Source organism: Erinaceus europaeus, chromosome 18, assembly GCF_950295315.1.
Source record: "Erinaceus europaeus chromosome 18, mEriEur2.1, whole genome shotgun sequence".
NCBI classification, from domain to species: Eukaryota; Metazoa; Chordata; class Mammalia; order Eulipotyphla; family Erinaceidae; genus Erinaceus; species Erinaceus europaeus.
The window spans coordinates 76,596,777-76,615,171 of NC_080179.1; the positions used below are offsets into that span (position 1 = coordinate 76,596,777).

Sequence of the window (18,395 nt, forward strand, 5' to 3'; positions counted from 1 at the left end):
TTGGGGTGGGCAGGTAGTGGGGTAGCTGGGTTTGTTTTTTTGTCCAGATTCCCAGGAGGCCTCATAGGCATCAGAAATGGAAGGTAAGAAGAGTAAGCAGGTCTTCCCTGGACAAAGACTCCATTTTCAGTTGCATTAATAGTCTTCCCTCCCTCCCTCCTTCCCTCCCTCCCTTCTTCCCTTCCCCTCCTCTTTTTTCCTCCTCCTCTTCCTCTTCTTCTTTTCAAAAACATTTTTATGTATTTATCATTGGCTAGAGACAGAGAGAAACTGAGGTGAGGGGGACAGAGAGGGGAAGAGACAGAGAGACACCTGCAGCCCTACTTCACCACTCATGAAACTTTCCCCCTGCAAATGGGGACCAGGGGCTTGAACCTGGGTCCTTGTGTACTGTAATGTGAGTGCTCAACCAGCTGCACCACTCCTGGCCCCCTGATATATTTTTCCTTTTCTTTTAGATAGAAAGACTGAGATGGGGAGGGGGAGAGAATGAAAGAGACAGCCGCACCAAAGCTTCTTTCAGTGTGGGGCAGGGGGCAGGGTAGACTTGAAACCGGGTCACCCGGCAAAGCAGTGCGCTATCCAGGTGTGCTACTGTGTCACCCCAGAACTAAGCAGTCTTGAGATCATCTGAATATACTTAGAAAGTAAAAAGGAATTCCTCAGTGTACTGACTACATGATGTAAACCACTAGAACAAAATGTATATATGCTCTTAAGGTCTTGCTGGCCCAAACCAATGTTTTTCCCTCTAAGGTAGACTTCTGTTTTAATCAGTGTCAGATAACTGAATTGTTAGTGTTCTCTGAGCAGATCTAGGCTAGGAAAGTCTTTATATTTGGGGCCTGGTTTCAGAGTCGTGGCTGGTCAGACCTGCGACTTTCAAGAGAGCAGAGTGTTTGTAGATGCGCCGTACAGTGACAAGTGTGCGGACATAAGGAGGCTGCAAGCGCATTTTGCCTGCGAATTCACCAGTGCCTCTGTCAGGACATGTGAAAACGAGTGGCATACATGGGTTTGTGTAGCTGTTCAAATAAAAGAGAGAGGCACCAAGGGTCCACATGAGGAGAGTGGAGGCAGGGGAGAAAATGGAGCCGCCCACAGGTAAGGAGTCATTACTATTCCTGTGACGTTTTCCTTCCTGCTTTCTTTGTTCGGTTTGAGTGGTTCTGTGGGATGTGTGCACATAACTGTTGACTAGAAGCCCTACATATTTTTCTCTGAGGCTTGTTTGGTTGAAACCAAAGTTTTACTGTTTTAGTTGCAGCGAATATGGCAAATTTCAGGTCCTTAGTGAACGAGAATAGTGCCTGATTCTACCTTCCTCCAGTGCTCAGCTGTCATGCTGAGGGCTTGTTCACCTGACTGGTGGAGTAAGGCGCCTCATTCATTAAGGATCCTGTTATTTCTCCCTTCCTTCCTTCCTTCCTTCCTTCCTTCCTTCCTTCCTTTCTTCCTTCCTTCCTTCCTTCCTTCCCTTCCTCCTTCCCTTCCTCCTTCCCTTCCTTTTACTTTTTTGCCTCCAGGATTGTCGCTGAGGCTCGGTGCTAGCATTATGAATCCTCTACTCCTGTCAGCCATTTTTTTCCATTTTAATGGATAGGACAGAGAAAAGTTGAGAGGGGAGAGGGAGATAGAAAGGGAGAGACAAAGACACCTGCAGACCTGCTTCATCACCCATGAAGCTCCCCCACTGCAGATGGGGAGCCGGGGGCTCGAACCTGGACCCTTGCACGGGTCCTTGTGCTTAACCCGGTGCTTCACTGCCCAACCCGCTTCCTTCCTTCCATTTATTTTTTTATTTGACGAGACCTCTGCTCCTGGCAGCTATTTTCCCCATGTTTTTACCCTTTCTTTTATTGAATATTTGAGGGTAGAGGAAAGGGGAGAGCAGGAGAGAGAAAGAGAGACACCTTCAGCACTGCCTCACTGCTCATGCAGCTCCCTCCCTGCAGGTGGGCCCTTAGGCATGGCAGCCCGTGTGCTCAGACAGGTGCACCCTGCCTGGCCCCACATCCTAGCATTTTCTCATGGGTCATGGTCGCTATGTGTTTGTGTTTTTTCAGGTGAACCACTGAGCCCTTCACTATGTCTGATGGAGATTATGATTACCTCATCAAGTTTCTAGCTCTGGGAGACTCCGGTGTAGGGAAGACCAGTGTGCTTTACCAGTACACGGATGGGAAGTTCAACTCCAAATTCATCACCACAGTGGGCATTGATTTCAGGGAAAAGAGAGTGGTAAGTTCCAGGCCCTGCTCTGCCCCTGCGAGGCCTCTGAGTCACTGTGTGCCCGTCTGTCTGATTTACTTCATGGGAACCTGGGCTCAGAGGTAGGGATGGAAAGTTACTTATACTGCAGGGGTATATTTGGTTGAGTACGAGCAGTGTGATTTACAAGGCTGTGTTGACAGATGCTTTCTGTGAAACTAAGCAGTGATTTGAGCCTGGCCTGCACCACACTGGAGGGAGATTTGGAGCTGTGATTTCTCTCTCTCTCTCTGTCTGAAAAAGTCAGCTGGAGTGGTGAACCCCTGGTGATGAATCAGCCAGTCAGTCAATAAGCCAGTCAGTCATTCACAGCCACGAGGGTGAATGAGGCCACGGTAAGGGTCATATGGAATATCCCCTGGCACTCATTTCCCTTTTATCTTTCCTGCTAAACTCCAGAGTTGTTGGCCTGCCTTTGTTCTTTCTTTAAAAAATATATTTTATTTGTGTGAGAGAGAGAGAGAACTCTAGAATCTCACTCTGATACATGTAAGTGTAGACAGCAGGAGAGCCCCATAAAAGAGCTCACTGCACCCCAGGCTGTGGAGCTCATGGCCTAATTGTTCTGCATGGCTGCCAGAGTTCCAGGCTACAGCTAACCTCATGCCTGAGGTGGATGTGTGAGTGGGGACTGACTTGATACCCACTGCAGCCACACATCTTCTGAGACTCCCTCAGGAGCGCTGATCATGAAAGAACTTAAACCAGTGTTGGCTAGAAGAGACTTTCATGGTGACTCAGACCCATGAGAAGATCTTCCTCCTTCGTTTGTTCCCTTTAAGCAAACTGTTCTGCAGTCTGTGAATCGAAGCTGCTCTAGATTCCTCTCCTGTGCCTTGTAACTAACAGACAGCAAGAGACCCTGTGGTCACTGATGCGTCACATACAGCCCTTTTCAGGCTGTTGGTCGTAGGCGTCCAGCCCCCTTGGGCTTCTTAAAAGACCAGACTTGAATCTTTTGGGTAATCACCTATTCCTGTGTCGGAGAATTTTAGTTAATTGCAGTCACGTGCTGCTGGGGCATCATGGCTGAGAGCCAAACACCTCATCCACTGTGTCGCCTCCTAGACCATTTGCCACAACCACCCCGCCCCTGCACCTCTGCATGGTGAGCTCTTGTCTTTCACCTTTGCCCTCACTGTAGGGTTTTCCTCAGTCAGAGACACACATGGAATACTAAGCACCAGGAGCCATCACTATTGTTGGGAGGGTGATGCTGACTAGCAGTGGGAGATGCTGGTAACGCTACCTGGGCGCTCGTCCTAAAGAATGATGAGGGGAGAGGCATGGAACAGGAAGAACGGAACAGCACAAAGCGCGCTGTATGACCCAGCGTCAGGCAGGTCTATTTTAGGTCTATTCCAAGGGGCCCGTGACCAAACTAGTTTTTGCCTGAGCCTGACATCTAACGTGCAGGTGACCTAAGTTATGGTCTGGGGAGATGGTGTCATAGTTGGAAAAAAGGACTGGATCAGGGAAGAGAGTAGCTCCCAAATATGGGAAAGGGGTATCAGTATTGGTGACTGTAAACCCCACAGGTTTGATCTGAGGCCCATAGTCAGCACAGGAGCCTGTGTAACCTCTGCATCTCTGTAGGTCTGAGCTCACAGTCTGTGGTCACGGCTAGGGACATTCCAGGCTGCACTAATTTCAGGACCCATCTTCCTCAGGTAGTAGGTAGAGTATGTTGTCCAACCTCCCTTCGGAGAATGGGGTAGTCCCTCCCATTGTTAATCTACATTGAGGGCAAGGTCCTATAGGGACCCACAAAGGGGTCCATTACGTTGCTCCTGGTGGAGATGACCAGTGACTGTGGTGAGGGGGATCTGTTAGAGGTCTAGGCCCATCACGTCTGTGTGGGAAACCCAGGCCTCTCTGACTAGGGACTTCAGTACTTGGGGTGGCCTGGTAATGACTAAAGAGTCATCGTTAAGGTACGCCAGTCTCTTATCCTGTTCAGCTTCTGTAGTCCTGATTTTGTCTGTGGTCCTTACTGTGTCTGACTCAATGAGCTCTGGAGTGATTGGAGGATGTGTAGTAGGAGGTAGATGAGGACGGTATCTAGGTCTAAGTAGAAACTATTTCATTACATTAAGGTGTCTTTTTAGGCCTTTCTACTTTCTTGCTTCATTTCTTGACTCACTACAAATTATTGTGCACTTGTGCTTTAAGGTCTATATTTTCCCTACCTTATGGATACATGTACATACGCCCTATCTCACGGGCCCTGGTCTATATCTAGGTTTTGAGGTTTTGTTAAGAAGTGTGCCACTCGAAATAGAATTAAGGAGTGGTCTCACCAGAGTAATGAAGCTGGTGTTGACATTCCACACTTGACGTCTCTGGACACAGTCTGAAGTGAAGCATGCTGAGGCGGTACTGGTTGCATTAATTAGGTTGGGATCAGCAGATGCAGTGTCAGTTGGTGTGACTTGAGAGAAGCATGCAGGTAAGTGAGCCCCACCCTAGAGGTTCCAGGACTGGGAGATGTATGGGCTTTATAGAGAAAGGGGAAGGATCCTGCTGTCTTAGGGTTTAAGAAGACAATGGATAGTTATTGCTATAACCAAGTTATTTGGCAATGGGCTTAACTTTGAAAATCCCATTGTTAGGATTTGCTGTATCATACAAGACCTCACCGTAGTTCATGACCTTTTGTGCTATGTATATATAGCTGTATCTTATAAAGTAACGCCACCAGTTGCTTCTGTTCTCCCTGGAATAAGCCTTTTGGAGACAATATTTCAAAGACCAAGTCATTATTAGAACTGTATTAGCAATTTGAGCCCACTGTTAAAACTCAATTTGATTTCCAATCTGAAGTCTTAAGTGCTTAGATTGAAGGAACATATACTCAGCCTACCATTGTCTAATTTTAAAACATTTCGTCACCTTAAAGGAGTCCCTTATCCTGTTAGCAGTCACTTCTCAGGTCTCCACCCCTCCAGCCACTAGCAGCCACTGACTCCCCACGGATCTGCCCGTCCTGGACGCATCAGACGAAGGGGGTCAGAAATACGGCCTAGGTGACGCCTGGCTTCTTTCCCAGAGCACGGTGTCTTTAAGAGTCATCCATTTTGTATCACACACAAAAACCTCATTCTTTTACACATCCAAATGGCATTCTGTCATCTTGATAAACCACAATTTAAAAAAAGTATTCTTCTCTTGATGGGCATTTGGGTTTTCTCACATTTTGAAAATGTTTCTGTATTGATGGGAGAGAAAGAACCAGAGCATCACTGAGGCACATGCAGTCTTGGGGCTGGACTTGGGACCCCGGGCTTCAGAGTCCAAGCTTTTGTCAGCTGTGCCACTTCTCAGGCTGCAGTGTTATATTACTTTTATCTGCTGTAAATGATGCTTCTGTTGACAGTCAGGGACATGTTTTGGTAGAGACACGTTTTTATATCTCCTGGCTAAGAGTAGAACTCATTTACCACAGAACAACTCTTTAAATTTGAGGAACTTGCAATATTTTTCAAAGAGGGGGCACCATTTCACATGCTCTCCAGAATGTATTAGAGTTCTGGTTTCTCCCTAGCTTCGTGAACAAGACAGTGCCATGTCATCCATTCGATAGTATCTGTTGTAGTGGGTTGGGTTTCATTCATTAGTTTTTGTTTTGTTTTTTATTTAAACAGAGCACTACTCAGCTCTGCCTTATGGAGGTACTGGGAATTGAACTTGGGACTCCCCCTCCCCCCCCTTTCCAGGGTTATTGCTGGGGCTTGGTCCTGGCACCATGAACCTACTGCCCTTGGCAGCCATTTTTTTTTTTCCCTTTTTTTTTTTTTATTAGATAGGACAGAATTCTGCCTGGCCTCTCCAGCTATTCTGAAGTGTTTAAAACCCTACTCACATGGGAAGCTGCTCACATGCCCAAGACCCACAAAAAACTCCAGTCTATCACCTCTGGCTGACCTTGAGGCTCTTCTCAAGCAGGAAGTGAAGTGGAGGATGAGGCAGAGTTGTAAACTGCCTGCAACTGAGAAATTGAGAGAATGGGGGAAGGGGGATAGATGTCTGTAGAGAAAAACAGATGCCTGCAGCCCTGTTTCATCACTTGTGAAGTGCCCCCTGCAGGTGGGGAGCCGGGGCTCGAACCTAGATTCTTGTGTGTATCCTTGCACTTGGTACTAAGTGTTCTTAACTGGGTTAAGTACACTTAACCACCGCTGGGCCCCCCTCAATTTTTTTTCCAAAAGTTTTTCATTTATTGGTTAGAGACAGAGGAATCTCACATGACAGCTCTGAAAATCACATCCCACCCTGAGTTTTATTGTTTTGCTATTTTGTTGTTGCCGTCTGCTTAGTAGCTACTGAAATGTCAGTTAAATTGATGATCGTGGTCTGGGAGATGGCGCAGTAGATAAAGCACTGGATTCTCAACCATGAGGTCCTGAGTTCAGTCCCCGGCAGCACATGTGCCAGAGTGATGTCTGGTTCTCTCTCTCCTCCTGTCTTTCTCATGAATAAATAAATCAATAAATTGACGATCATCTAATGAGTTGAATAGAGAGGTGGTACTAGGGAGTGAAGCCTAGGCCCCCACATACAAAATACCACTGAACTGCCTCCCCAACCCAGTTCTTAGTCTATATTTTTCAGAGAAAGAGAGTGAGGGAGCGAGGAGCAGAGAAGAAGAGTGGAGAGAGAGACGCCAAAGCCCCACACCTCCCTCCATGGGCCGGGTGGGTTTTCCTGTGTTTCCCAGGGGGGGTTGGGGATGGAACTCAAAGTGAACCAACTCGTAGTCCCAGAGAAGCTTTGTAAATGTTTTGAACCCGCGCACCTCTTACTTCTTTGTGAAGGACTCTCTGTACGTGGGTCTGTCTGTGTGTAAGTCTGTATGTTGGGACACATGCCTAGTACTCTTGCCGGCAGTTCACAACTCTGCCTCGCCCTTCACTTCCTGCTTGAGAAGAGCCTCAAGGTCAGCCAGAGCGGAGACTAGAACTTTCTGTGGGTCTTGGGCATGTGAGCAGCTTCCCATGGGAGTAGGGCTTTAAGCACTTCAGAATAGCTGGAGAGGCCGGGCAGTGACACACCTAGTTGAGCACACATGTTAAGTGCACAAGGACCTGGGTTCAAGGTTCTCACCTGTAGGGGAAAGCTCTGTTGAGTGCTGAAACAGACCTGCAAGTGTCTCTGTTTTTTCCCCCGCTCTATTTTCCCTTCTATTTTTGACTTCTCTGTGTCTCTATCCAATAAATTAAATGCATAAAAACATTTAAAATACTATTTGGAGCTTTTCATTTTTTAAAAGATATACTTATTTGCTTTTTTATTTCTACTTTTTCTTTGTTAGGACAGAGAGAAATTAGAGGTGAGGGGGAGAGAGAGATCTGCAGACCCACTTCTAGGCTCATGAAGCTTCTCCCTTATAGGTGGGGACCAGGGACTGGGACCCGAGTCCTTGCACATGGGAACGTGTGCACTCAGCTGAGTACACCACCGCCTGGCCCCTGTCTGCTTGTTAATGAGAGGGAGAAATGGAAAGAGTATCACTCCAGCATCTGTGATGCCGGGGATTGAACTCAGGACCTTGAGCACACAACTTCAGACCTCTCCAGCTCTGCCATCTCCTGGCTCACTACTGAGAGCGTTTCCCATCTCCCTGTAGATATCTAACTGTTTTATTTGGTAAGACAGAGAGAGGAGGGAGAGCCGGAGAGGGAGAAAGACAGACATCACTCACGAAGCATCTCCCTGCAGTTGGGGAGCAGAGGCTCGGACACAGGCCTCTGTGCGTGGTGATACGCTGGCTTAGCCAGGTGCACCCATCCACCCCTTTCTGCTTGTCCTGAGGTGTTTGCTTAGACTTAGCCTGGTCTCTGCTCAGAGTGCAAACTCTGAGGCAGGTAAAGACCAGAGCAGACCTGGGAGGTGAGCTGTCTGACAGCTTGCAGACAGTCTCTGGGCTGAGCTGTTTGGGGATCCCCACTGTCTGTAGTGACTGCAGCGGTGGTCTTCATGGCCTCCCACTCCCCCAGTTTGTGTATATTGGGTTTAAAGGAGCATGGGGGAGGGGCTTCATGGTTAAGGGAGATGAATGGTAATATATCAAGTTAAAATTGCACAAAACATACTTTAAAAAAAATTTATTTTCTCTTTTTGTTGCCCTTGTTGTTTCTTATTGTTGTAGATATTGTTGTTGTTATTGATGTGGTCATTGTTGAATAGGCCAGAGAGAAATGGAGAGAGGAGGGGAAGACAGAGAAGGGGAGAGAAAGACAGACACCTGCAGACCTGCTTCACCGCCTGGGAAGCGACTCCCCTGCAGGTGGGGAGCCGGGGGCTCGAACCGGGATCCTTACGCCGGTCCTTGTGCTTTGCGCCACCTGTGCTTAACCCGCTGCGCTACCGCCAAACTCCCCAAAACATACTTTTACAAACTTACAATCAGTTTATTTTTCTTGGATAAATGTCTCTTGAAATGTTGCATGCCTTTGTTAGTCTTCAGAATTCTTTTTTTTTTTCTCCTCCTCCAGGGTTATTGCTGGGCTCGGTGCCTGCACCATGAATCCACCGCTCCTGGAGGCCATTTTTTTTTTCTTCCCCTTTTGTTGCCCTTGTTGTAGCTTCGTTGTGGTTATTATTATTGCCCTTGTTGACGCAATTCGTTGTTGGATAGGACAGAGAGAAATGGAGAGAGGAGGGGAAGACAGAGAAGGGGAGAGAAAGATAGACACCTGCAGACCTGCTTCACCGCCTGTGAAGCGACTCCCCTGCAGGTGGGGAGCCGGGGGCTCGAACCGGGATCCCTACGCCGGTCCCTGCGCTTTGTGCCACATGTGCTTAACCCACTGCGCCACCGCCCGACCCCCTAGTCTTCAGAATTCTAAAAAACAGTCAATCCTGACAGTTTTTGACCATGTTTCACTGCTTTTGTGGAGGATGAAATATTTTAGAGATCCTTTCTCTGCCATTCTAGAAATGTTTTCTATAAAGTTGTCCCAAGAGTGCACTTTAAAATTTTTATCTTACTAGAGCACAGCTTGGTTCCGGCTCATGATGGTGCTGGGGATTGAACCTGAGGCCTCAGAGACTCAAGACTTTTTGCATAACTATTATTCCATCTCCGTAGCCCTATGAGTACATTTATTTAAGATTATATAGGAAAAGCCATAAGAGGGTAATATTTTCAAAGTCTAGTGACCTGAGGGAGCTTTAAGGAAAGGTGAGTTGACCGTCATTTTCTGTACCTGTGTGCGTTATTTACACCCTCGTGCTATGCTTCGAACGTGTGTGAGGGACATGCATTCCTGAATACAAGCACTGATCATCCCAGGACAGCTAGTCGGAATGAAACTCAAAGACTGCTCCAGATGGGGTTTTGTTTAGAGATTTAGATGTCTAGAAGAGCTGTAGTGAACAAGAGTGCGAGAAACACTCACCAAACTTCTCTTTTCTCTACTTAAGGTGTACAGAGCCAGTGGACCTGATGGAGCCATTGGCAGAGGCCAGAGAATCCACTTGCAGCTGTGGGACACAGCAGGCCAGGAGAGGTATCGTGAGCTCCAGCTCTGTGCTGGTCCTGAGAGGCAGGGGGCAGCAGCCGCACCTTTGACACAGTGCTGACACGTGCAGGCCAGCTGGCTACATGATCTGCTCTGAACAACACATGCGGCCAGACCAGCAGGAAACTTATCCGTCAGGATGGTAACGGTGGCCTTACTCCATAAATGGCCAAAGGAAAAATGAATCTTCCTCTTCTCTTTGAATTTCTTTATTGGGGATTAATGCTTTACAGTCCACAGCAAATACAGTAGTTTGTACATGCAGAACATTTCTCAGTTTTCCACACAACAATACAACCCCCACTAGTTCCTCTGTCATCCTTTTCCAGGACCTGTATTCTCCCCCCACCCCCATCCCAGAGTCTTTTACTTTGGTGTAATACACCAACTCCAGTTCACGTTCTACTTGTGTTTTCTCTTCTGATTTTTGTTTTTCAACTTTCGTCGAGAGTGAGATCGTCCCATATTCATCCTTCTGTTTCTGACTTATTTCACTTAATATGATTTCTTCAAGCTCCATCCAAGATGGGCTGAAAACCGTGAAGTCACCATTTTTAATAGCTGAGCAGTATTCCATGGTGTATAGAGACCACAACTTGCTCAGCCACTCATCTGTTGTTGGACACCTGGGTTGCTTCCAGGTTTTGGCTGTTACAAATTGTGCTGCTATGAACACAGGTGCACACAGATCTTTTTGGATGGGTGTGTTGGGTTCCTTAGAATCTATCCCCAGGAGAGGAATTGCAGGATCATAGGGTAGGCCCATTTCTAGCCTTCTGAGAGTTCTCCAGACTGTTCTCCACAGAGGTTGGACCCATTGACATTCCCACCAGCAGTGCAGGAGGGTTCCTTTGACCCCACACCCTCTCCAGCATTTGCTGCTGTTACCTTTTCTGATGTATGTCATTCTCACAGGAGTGAAGTGGTATCTCATTGTTGTCTTTATTTGCATTTCTCTGACAATCAGAGACTTGGAGCATTTTTTCATGTGTTTCTCAGTCTTTTGGATCTCTTCTGTGGTGAATATTCTGTCCATGTCCTCCCCCCATTTTTGGATGGGATCAGATGCTTACTTGTTGTTGAGTTTGGCAAGCTCTTTATATATTTTGGTTATTAGCCTCTTGTCTGATGTGTGGCATGTAAAGATCTTCTCCCATTCTGTGAGGGGTCTCTTGGTTTGGGTAGTGGTTTCTTTTGCTGTGCAGAAGCTTTTTAATTTTATGTAGTCCCATAGATTTATGCTTGTCTTAGTCTTCTTTGTAATTGGATTTGTTTCATTGAAGATGTCTTTAAAATTGAAGTGGAAAGGAGTTCTGCCAATATTTTCCTCTAAGTATCTGATAGTTTCTGGTCTAACATCCAAGTCCTTGATCCACTTGGAATTTACTTTTGTATTTGGTGAAATACAGTGGTTCAGTTTCATTCTTCTGCATGTTTCAACCCATTTTTTCCAACACCATTTGTTGAAGAGACTCTGCTTCCCCCATTTAATAGTCTGGGCACCTTTGTCAAAGATTAGATGTCCATACGTGTGGGGGCTCACTTCTGGGCTCTCAATTCTATTCCATTGGTCAGTGTGTCTGTCTATTCATGTTCCAGTACCAAACAGTTTGGATGACAATGGCCCTATAATACAATTTGAGATCTGGGAGTGTGATGCCTCCGGTTCTGTTCTTTCTTCTCCAGATTGTTTTGGCAATTCTAGGTCTTTTCTGGTTCCAGATAAACATTGGTAGCATTTGTTCTATTCTCCTAAAAAATGTGCTTGGGATCTTGATGGGGATAGCATTAAATTTGTAAATGGCTCTGGGTAGTATATTGATTTTGATGATGTTAATTCTTCCAACCCACGAACATGGAATATCTTTCCACTTCTTTGTGTCTTTTTCAGTTTCCTTGAGTAGTGACTCATAATTTTAAGTATACAAGTCTTTCACTTCTTTGGTTAGGCTTACTCCTAGATACTTTATTGTTTTTGTTGCTATAGTAAAAGGGATTGATTTCTGGATTTCATCTTCTTCTAATTTAGTGTTTGCATAGAGGAATGCCACTGACTTTTGAATGTTGATTTTGTAGTCTGACACCTTACTGTATTGCCTGATGATTTCCAAAAACTTCTTGCTGGATTCTTTAGGTTTTTCTGGGTATACTATCATGTCATCTGCAAATAGGGAGAGTTTGACTTCTTCTCTTCCCATCTGTATGCCTTTAATTCCTTGCTCCTGCCTGATTGCTATGGCAAGAACTTCCAACACTGTGTTGAATAGTAATGGTGATAGTGGGCAGCCCTGTCTAGTACCTGATCTGAGGGGAAATGCTTCCAGTTTTTCACCATTGAGTATGATGTTGGCTGTAGGTTTGCTATATATAGACTCCAGTATCTTGAGGAATTTTGCATCTATTCCCATTTTTGTAGTGTTTTGATCATAAAGGGATGTTGTATTTTGTCAAAGGCTTTCTCTGCATCTATTGATATGACCATGTGGTTTTTGGTCTTGCTTTTATTGATGTGGTGGATCATGTTGATTGATTTACATATATTAAACCAACCTTGCATGCCTGGGATAAACCCCACTTGGTCATGATGAACAATCTTTTTGATATACTGCTGTATCCGGTTGGCTAGAATTTTGTTCAATATTTTCGCATCTATGTTCGTCAGAGATATTGGTCTGTAGTTTTCTTTTTTGGTTGTGTCCCTGTCTGCTTTTGGTCTCAGGGTGATGTTGGCTTCATAGAAGCTAGCAGGGAATATTCCTGTGTCTTCAATCTTCTGGAAGACTTTTAAAAGTAGAGGTATTAGTTTTTCTGTGAAGGTTTTGGAATTCATTTGTAAAACCATCTGGTCCAGGACGTTTATTTTTGGGAAGGTTTTTGATAACTGTTTCAATTTTACTTGCTGTGATGGGCCTGTTCATGTTATCTAGTTTCTCTTTATTTAATTTTGGAAGTTCGTAGGTATCTAGGAAATTGCCAACTTCTTCCAGTTTCTCTAGGTTGGTGGCATATTTATTCATAGAAGCCTTGCATGGTATGTTGAATTTCTTTGGTGTCTGTTATGATATCTCCTCTTTCTTTCTTTTCTTTTCTTTTTATTTGCCTCCAGGGTTATTGCTGGGCTCGGTGCCTGCACCATGAATCCACTGCTCCTGGAGACCATCTTTTTCCCCTTTCGTTGCCCTTGTTGTTGTAGCCTTGTTGTGGTTATTATTGTCATTGGATAGGACAGAAAGAAATGGAGAGAGGACGGGAAGACAGAGAGGGGGAGAGAAAGACAGACACTCACAGACCTGCTTCACCGCCTGTGAAGCGACTCCCCTGCAGGTGGGGAGCCAGGGGCTGGAACTGAGATCTTTATGCGGGTCCCTGCGCTTTGCACCACGTGCGCTTAACCCGCTGCGCTACCCCCAACCCCCGATGTCTCCTCCTTTCATTCCATCCATAAGACAGAGCAGCTCTGGTGTGTGCTTCTCCCCACCCACCCCACCCCATCACCTATATCTTTCTCATTAAAATGAATAAATTGCAACCAATCTTATCCCCCCCCCCGCCCCCCGCTCTGACCCTGTATTATTTTAAAGCAAATTCTAGACATCAGGTTAGCTTCTTGACAATTACTTTTGGGACCTATTTTGACAAGGTAAGGACTCTATAAAAACAGAAACTAAACACTACTTAGGAGTAGTTGAGAAGAGAACATAGCATATTAGATGGTAGGGTCAGTATTCAGTAACTGCTTGTAAGCGGCAGTCTTTGCTGAACACGCAAAGTGAGAGGAATCTAAATATTGGAAGGGAGAGAGGAAAGCAGGGTAAAGGCTCAGAAGAGAACAAAAAACATGAAAGACCAGAGGCTCAGCTAATGCTGCTCCCACCAGAAAGCCAAAGGAATGGTGATTGGAGATCAGAGGCTTCTGTAGACGCGGGCGTGAAAAGGTCAAGGAACAGAGTGTAACACTGAGTCAGAGCGTGCCGTCACAGGACAAGGAAGAGTCAGGCAGAGCCTGTTGCTCTTGGCTTAGTTCACTCACTGGACTGGCAGTTCCTGGCTGAAAGGAAGGGATCACGAGGTGGCTTCTGGGTGTGCTGGGTGTGCAGTCTACACAAGTTGTTAACACTCACTCACTCACTCAGTCTGTTTTTCTCACTCACCCAACTAAGTGGTAATGACCTTAAATGCTTAGGAAATAGCATGTTCTAATTTTTATTTTAAATACAATTTTTTTTTATTTTAAAAAGAAAATTTCAGGGTGCCGGGAGATAGCATAAAGGTGATGCAAAAAGCCTTTTGTGTCTGATGCACCAAAGATCCCAGGTTCAATCCCTAGTCCCACCATAAGCTAGAATTGAGCATTGTTCTGGTAAAAACAAAATAAACAAAAAAATAAAAACAGGTTAATTTCAGGAATAACTCTTGATCCTTGCTGGCACTTCCTGTAGATGTGTTTTCAAATAGTATTATGCACTCTAGATACAAACTCACTCATTATCGCTACTGTTTTAGATAGAGGGAGCGAGTGAAGACAGTTATAGCCCTGAAGCTTCCTTCAGTGCAGTGGGGCGCAGGCTTGACCCTGGGCCGCACACACGGCCAAGCAGCACACTCTCCTCCGAGGCTATTTCACCAGCCTCGTGTACAGGTGCTCTTCTCCTAGCGGTAGGGACCTGCACGCCACACTCGCCACCAGCTGACACCTCCCTTCCAGCACAGAGCGGTGGGCCCCCAGCCCCCTTTGAACCACCTGCTACCTCCCCGCTTTTGAGCCCACAGATGTTCTGTAAAAGACCACAGAGACTTAAACTCTCGCCCTGTATTTACCCTCGCTTTGTTTCCTATGTCCCCTTATGAGGTCACCTAGTATCCATCCTTCTCCTGTTAGCTTATGCTCATTCAACATGATTCCTTCAAGTTTCATCCGAGATATAGCAAAGAAGATGATTCCATACATAATTTATCACTGTTCAAAGTATCATTTACGATAGCATAATTCACTAAGTCCTACTAGCCAAGAGGTAATAATGTGCATTAAAATGTGGGTTTATTAGAAAAGCTGGACAAATGTTATTTTGCTTTCTTTCATTTTTATTAGTGACTCACAAAATTACAAGATAACAGGTTTATAACTCTGCACCATTCCTGCCACTAAAGTTCTGTGTCCCCATTCCCTCCGTTGGAAACTGCAGTGGTTCTCCCAAGCTCACAGACGTGGGTTGACTATTAACTCTGTAACTATCTATAGTTCTGTTTGCCCACTTTCCCCTTATGGTCCTGCCTTCTCCTCTGTGTTAAGTGGTACCTATACCTGTCATCATTTCTGAATGTCCTTTGCTTTTTCCTCTTCTCCTTCTGCATTCTGATGGAATTGGACTTTAGGGCCTTCTCGTGTTCTTCCCCTAACATTTCTCTCCTTCTGGGAATATGGATCACAATTATTTTTTTCCTTTTTAAGTATTTATTTTATTTGTTCCTTTTTGCCGCCCTAGTTTTTTTTATTGTTGTAGTTATTATTGTTATCGATGTCATTGTTGGTGGATAGGACAGAGAGAAATGGAGAGAGGAGGGGAAGACAGAGGGGGAGAGAAAGACAGACACCTGCAGACCTGCTTCACCGCCTGTGAAGTGACCCCCTGTAGGTGGGAACCTGGGGGCTCGAACTGGGATCCTTCCGCTGGTCCTTGTGCTTTGTTCCATGTGCGCTTAACCCGCTGCGCTACCGCCCGACTCCCGGTGACCAGAATTCTTTGTGGGGTGCAGAAGGTGGGAGTTCTGGCTTATGCTTCTCTGCTGGACATGTCTGCTTCTATCTTTCCTTAGTGGGACAGGGTTCTGGACAGGTGAGGTCCTGGGACACACTGGCGAAGTGGAGTTCAGGATGGAATCATAGTAGCATTTGCAACTTGTCTGAAAGCAGTAAGTTATGAAACAGGACAAAATGTTTAATAATAGGAACCAGAAAGTAGGAATAGAGTGGTTAAGAATAAGGTTTGTTGGATGTTAAGAAGCTAGAAATTCTATTTTAGGTATAATCCTAGAGGCCACGGCCAGGCTATTATTAAACTTCTAACTGGTTATTGATGAGCTATTGGAAGGAACAAAGGGCATTGCTTTTTTATTTTCTTTAAAAATCTTATTTTATGGGTGGGGGTAGATAACATAATGGTTATGCAAAGAGATTCTCATACCTGAGGCTCCAAAGTCACAGGTTCAATGTCTGCACCACCGTAAGGCAGAGCTGAGTAGTGCTCTGGTCAAGAAAAAAAAAGATTATATATTTATTTTGGGTAGAGACAGAGAGAACTTGAGAGGGAGGGACCATATATGGAGAGACACCTGCGGCACTTCTTAACTGCTGGTGAAGCTCCCCCATAGGCAGAGACGGGGTCTTGAACCAGAGTCCTTTACATGTAACATGCACTCAGCCTGGCCCACTGAAAACACTATTGGTACCTTTATATTTCAGGTGACTGGCTTATGTGCCTTTTTCTACTTTTAAAAATATTTTTTCATTTTATGGGGGAGGAGCCTAGTAGTTAATAGGACAGTTGACTCATGGGCACAGTTTCCATTTCCCCATGACAGATGTTTGCAAAACATTCTTACCTTCAACTTCGTTCCTTTTCTACCTTCTGGGAAATTGTGCAGATGCAGTCACATCTGCCATGTTTTCCCCTCAGGCTACTAGTTCCCGTGAGAGTTGGGACATTCTCGGAGTGCCTGTTCAGCCATGTTGTGCCCTCAGGGCATTGTCTATATTTGTCGATATTTGGAGTGCTTTGGTCACTCCGCCCCCCTCCCATTCTCACAGAGTTATCATCCTATCCTGGAGTGCTATGGTTACTCCTCCCCCTTCCCGTTCTCACGAAAGCTGCTCCTATAAAAGCCCTTCTTCTTCCGCACCTCGCTCTCTTGCCAGCGCTTCACTCCGGTGTTCAGACGCAGGAAAGGTTACTGCGTGAGGCGGCCATTTTCGCTACCTCCACGTGGCCCAACCTGCCTCTCTAGCACCCAACTCTGAGGTGCCAGCGCAAATAAAGATTTGTGTTTCCTCTTCACTCTGGACCCCCCCCCCCCTCTTCTCCGCAGCCCGTGCACAACAACATCTGGCTCAACAACATCTACCATCTAGCCCCAGGATCCCAACACTTTTTTTTTAATTTAATTTTTTATTTATAAAAAGGACATTGACTAAACCCTAGGATAAGAGGGGTACAACTTCGCACAGTTCCCAACACCAGATCTCCGTATCCCCTCCCCTCCCCTAGTAGCTTTCCCATTCTCTAACCCTCTGGGAGCATGGACCCAGGGTCCCTGTGGGATGCAGAAGGTGGGGAGGAGGTCTGGCTTCTGTAACTGCTTCCCTGCTGAACATGAGCGTTGACAGGTCGGTCCATACTCCCAGCCTGTCTCTCTCTTTCCCTAGTGGGGAAGGGCTCTGGGCAAGCAGAGCTCCAGGACACATGGGTGGGGTTGTCTGTCCAGGGAAATCTGGTCGGCGCCCTGCTAGAGTCTGGAAGCTGGTGGCTGAAAAGAGAGTTCACATAGAAAGCCAAAGCAATTGTTGACCAGTCATGGGCCTGACGGCTGGCGTAGCCTGCGCAGATGAAGTGTTACCTCTCCTTCTCCTCCTTCCCCGGAATCCTTTGCTTTGGTGCAACCCACCACACCCAGGCCCAGCTTCACCTGTCTCCTTTTTCTGTGCTGATTTCTTAAGCCCCATCTGTGAGTTGGATCATCTGGTATTTGTCTCTCTCCTTTGACTTATCTCACTTAACATGCTACCTCGAAGTTCCATCCAAGATGAGGCAACGGAAATGGCGCCATCAGTTTTACACACAGTAGAATATTATGCTGCTGTTAAAAATGACAAAGACTGAGTTGTCTTTTGTCCTTAGGTTTCGTAGCCTGACAACAGCCTTCTTCAGAGATGCAATGGGCTTTCTTCTGCTTTTTGATCTGACAAACGAGCAAAGTTTCCTCAATGTCAGAAACTGGATAAGTAAGTGGTGTTGTTTCTTTCTCTCTCTTTTATTTTTATTTTTTGGATAGAGACAGCCAAAAATTGAGGGGGGAGGGGGTGATAAAGAGAGAGAGAGAGACACCTGTAGCACTGCTTCACCACTTGTGAAGTCTCATCCCTGTAGGTGCGGAGCAGGGGCTTGAACTTGGTGCTTCGTGCATGGTAATGTGTGTGCTCTACCGGTGAGCCGCCACCCAGACCCAGTTTGCCGGCCACCTTGAGATGGTTATGCTAGACTGGCAGCCTCACACCCAGCTTTCCTGGCCCAGTAGCTGCTATGGGGCCAGACCTGGGAATCTGCATTTCTAACAAGCTCCCAGGTGATGTGTAGGTTATTGGTTCATGAACTTCACAGGAAGAACCACTGAACTGACTCATTTAATCTCCACCCAAACCTTCTGAAGAAGGCGCCATCATTAGCACTACTTGCATATGGGGAAACCGAGGCAGACAGTGGCCAGCTGTCTTTCTGTAGATCACACAGGTAGTGAATGACCAAGGCAGGATTTGAGCCCAGACTCACTGTGGCTGTATGAGGCGTCTAGATTGAAGGTGTGTATGAAGTGTGGAGGCTGACAAGTCTT

At 46.0% G+C, this 18,395-nt stretch overlaps 1 protein-coding gene across 6 annotated transcripts in view; it reads left to right on the plus strand.

The window, feature by feature from the left end:
• Window positions 1-18,395, plus strand: part of RAB27A (RAB27A, member RAS oncogene family) — a 91,457-nt gene that overhangs the window by 65,284 nt on the left and 7,778 nt on the right. For all 6 annotated transcript variants that reach the window (XM_060178229.1, XM_060178231.1, XM_060178230.1 and 3 more), the window contains 3 exons: window positions 2,067-2,241; window positions 9,697-9,782; window positions 17,687-17,790. In XM_060178229.1, coding sequence (XP_060034212.1) covers window positions 2,089-2,241; window positions 9,697-9,782; window positions 17,687-17,790 — 343 coding nt within the window. In that variant the 5' untranslated portion in view covers window positions 2,067-2,088. The remainder of the gene's footprint in view (window positions 1-2,066; window positions 2,242-9,696; window positions 9,783-17,686; window positions 17,791-18,395) is intronic.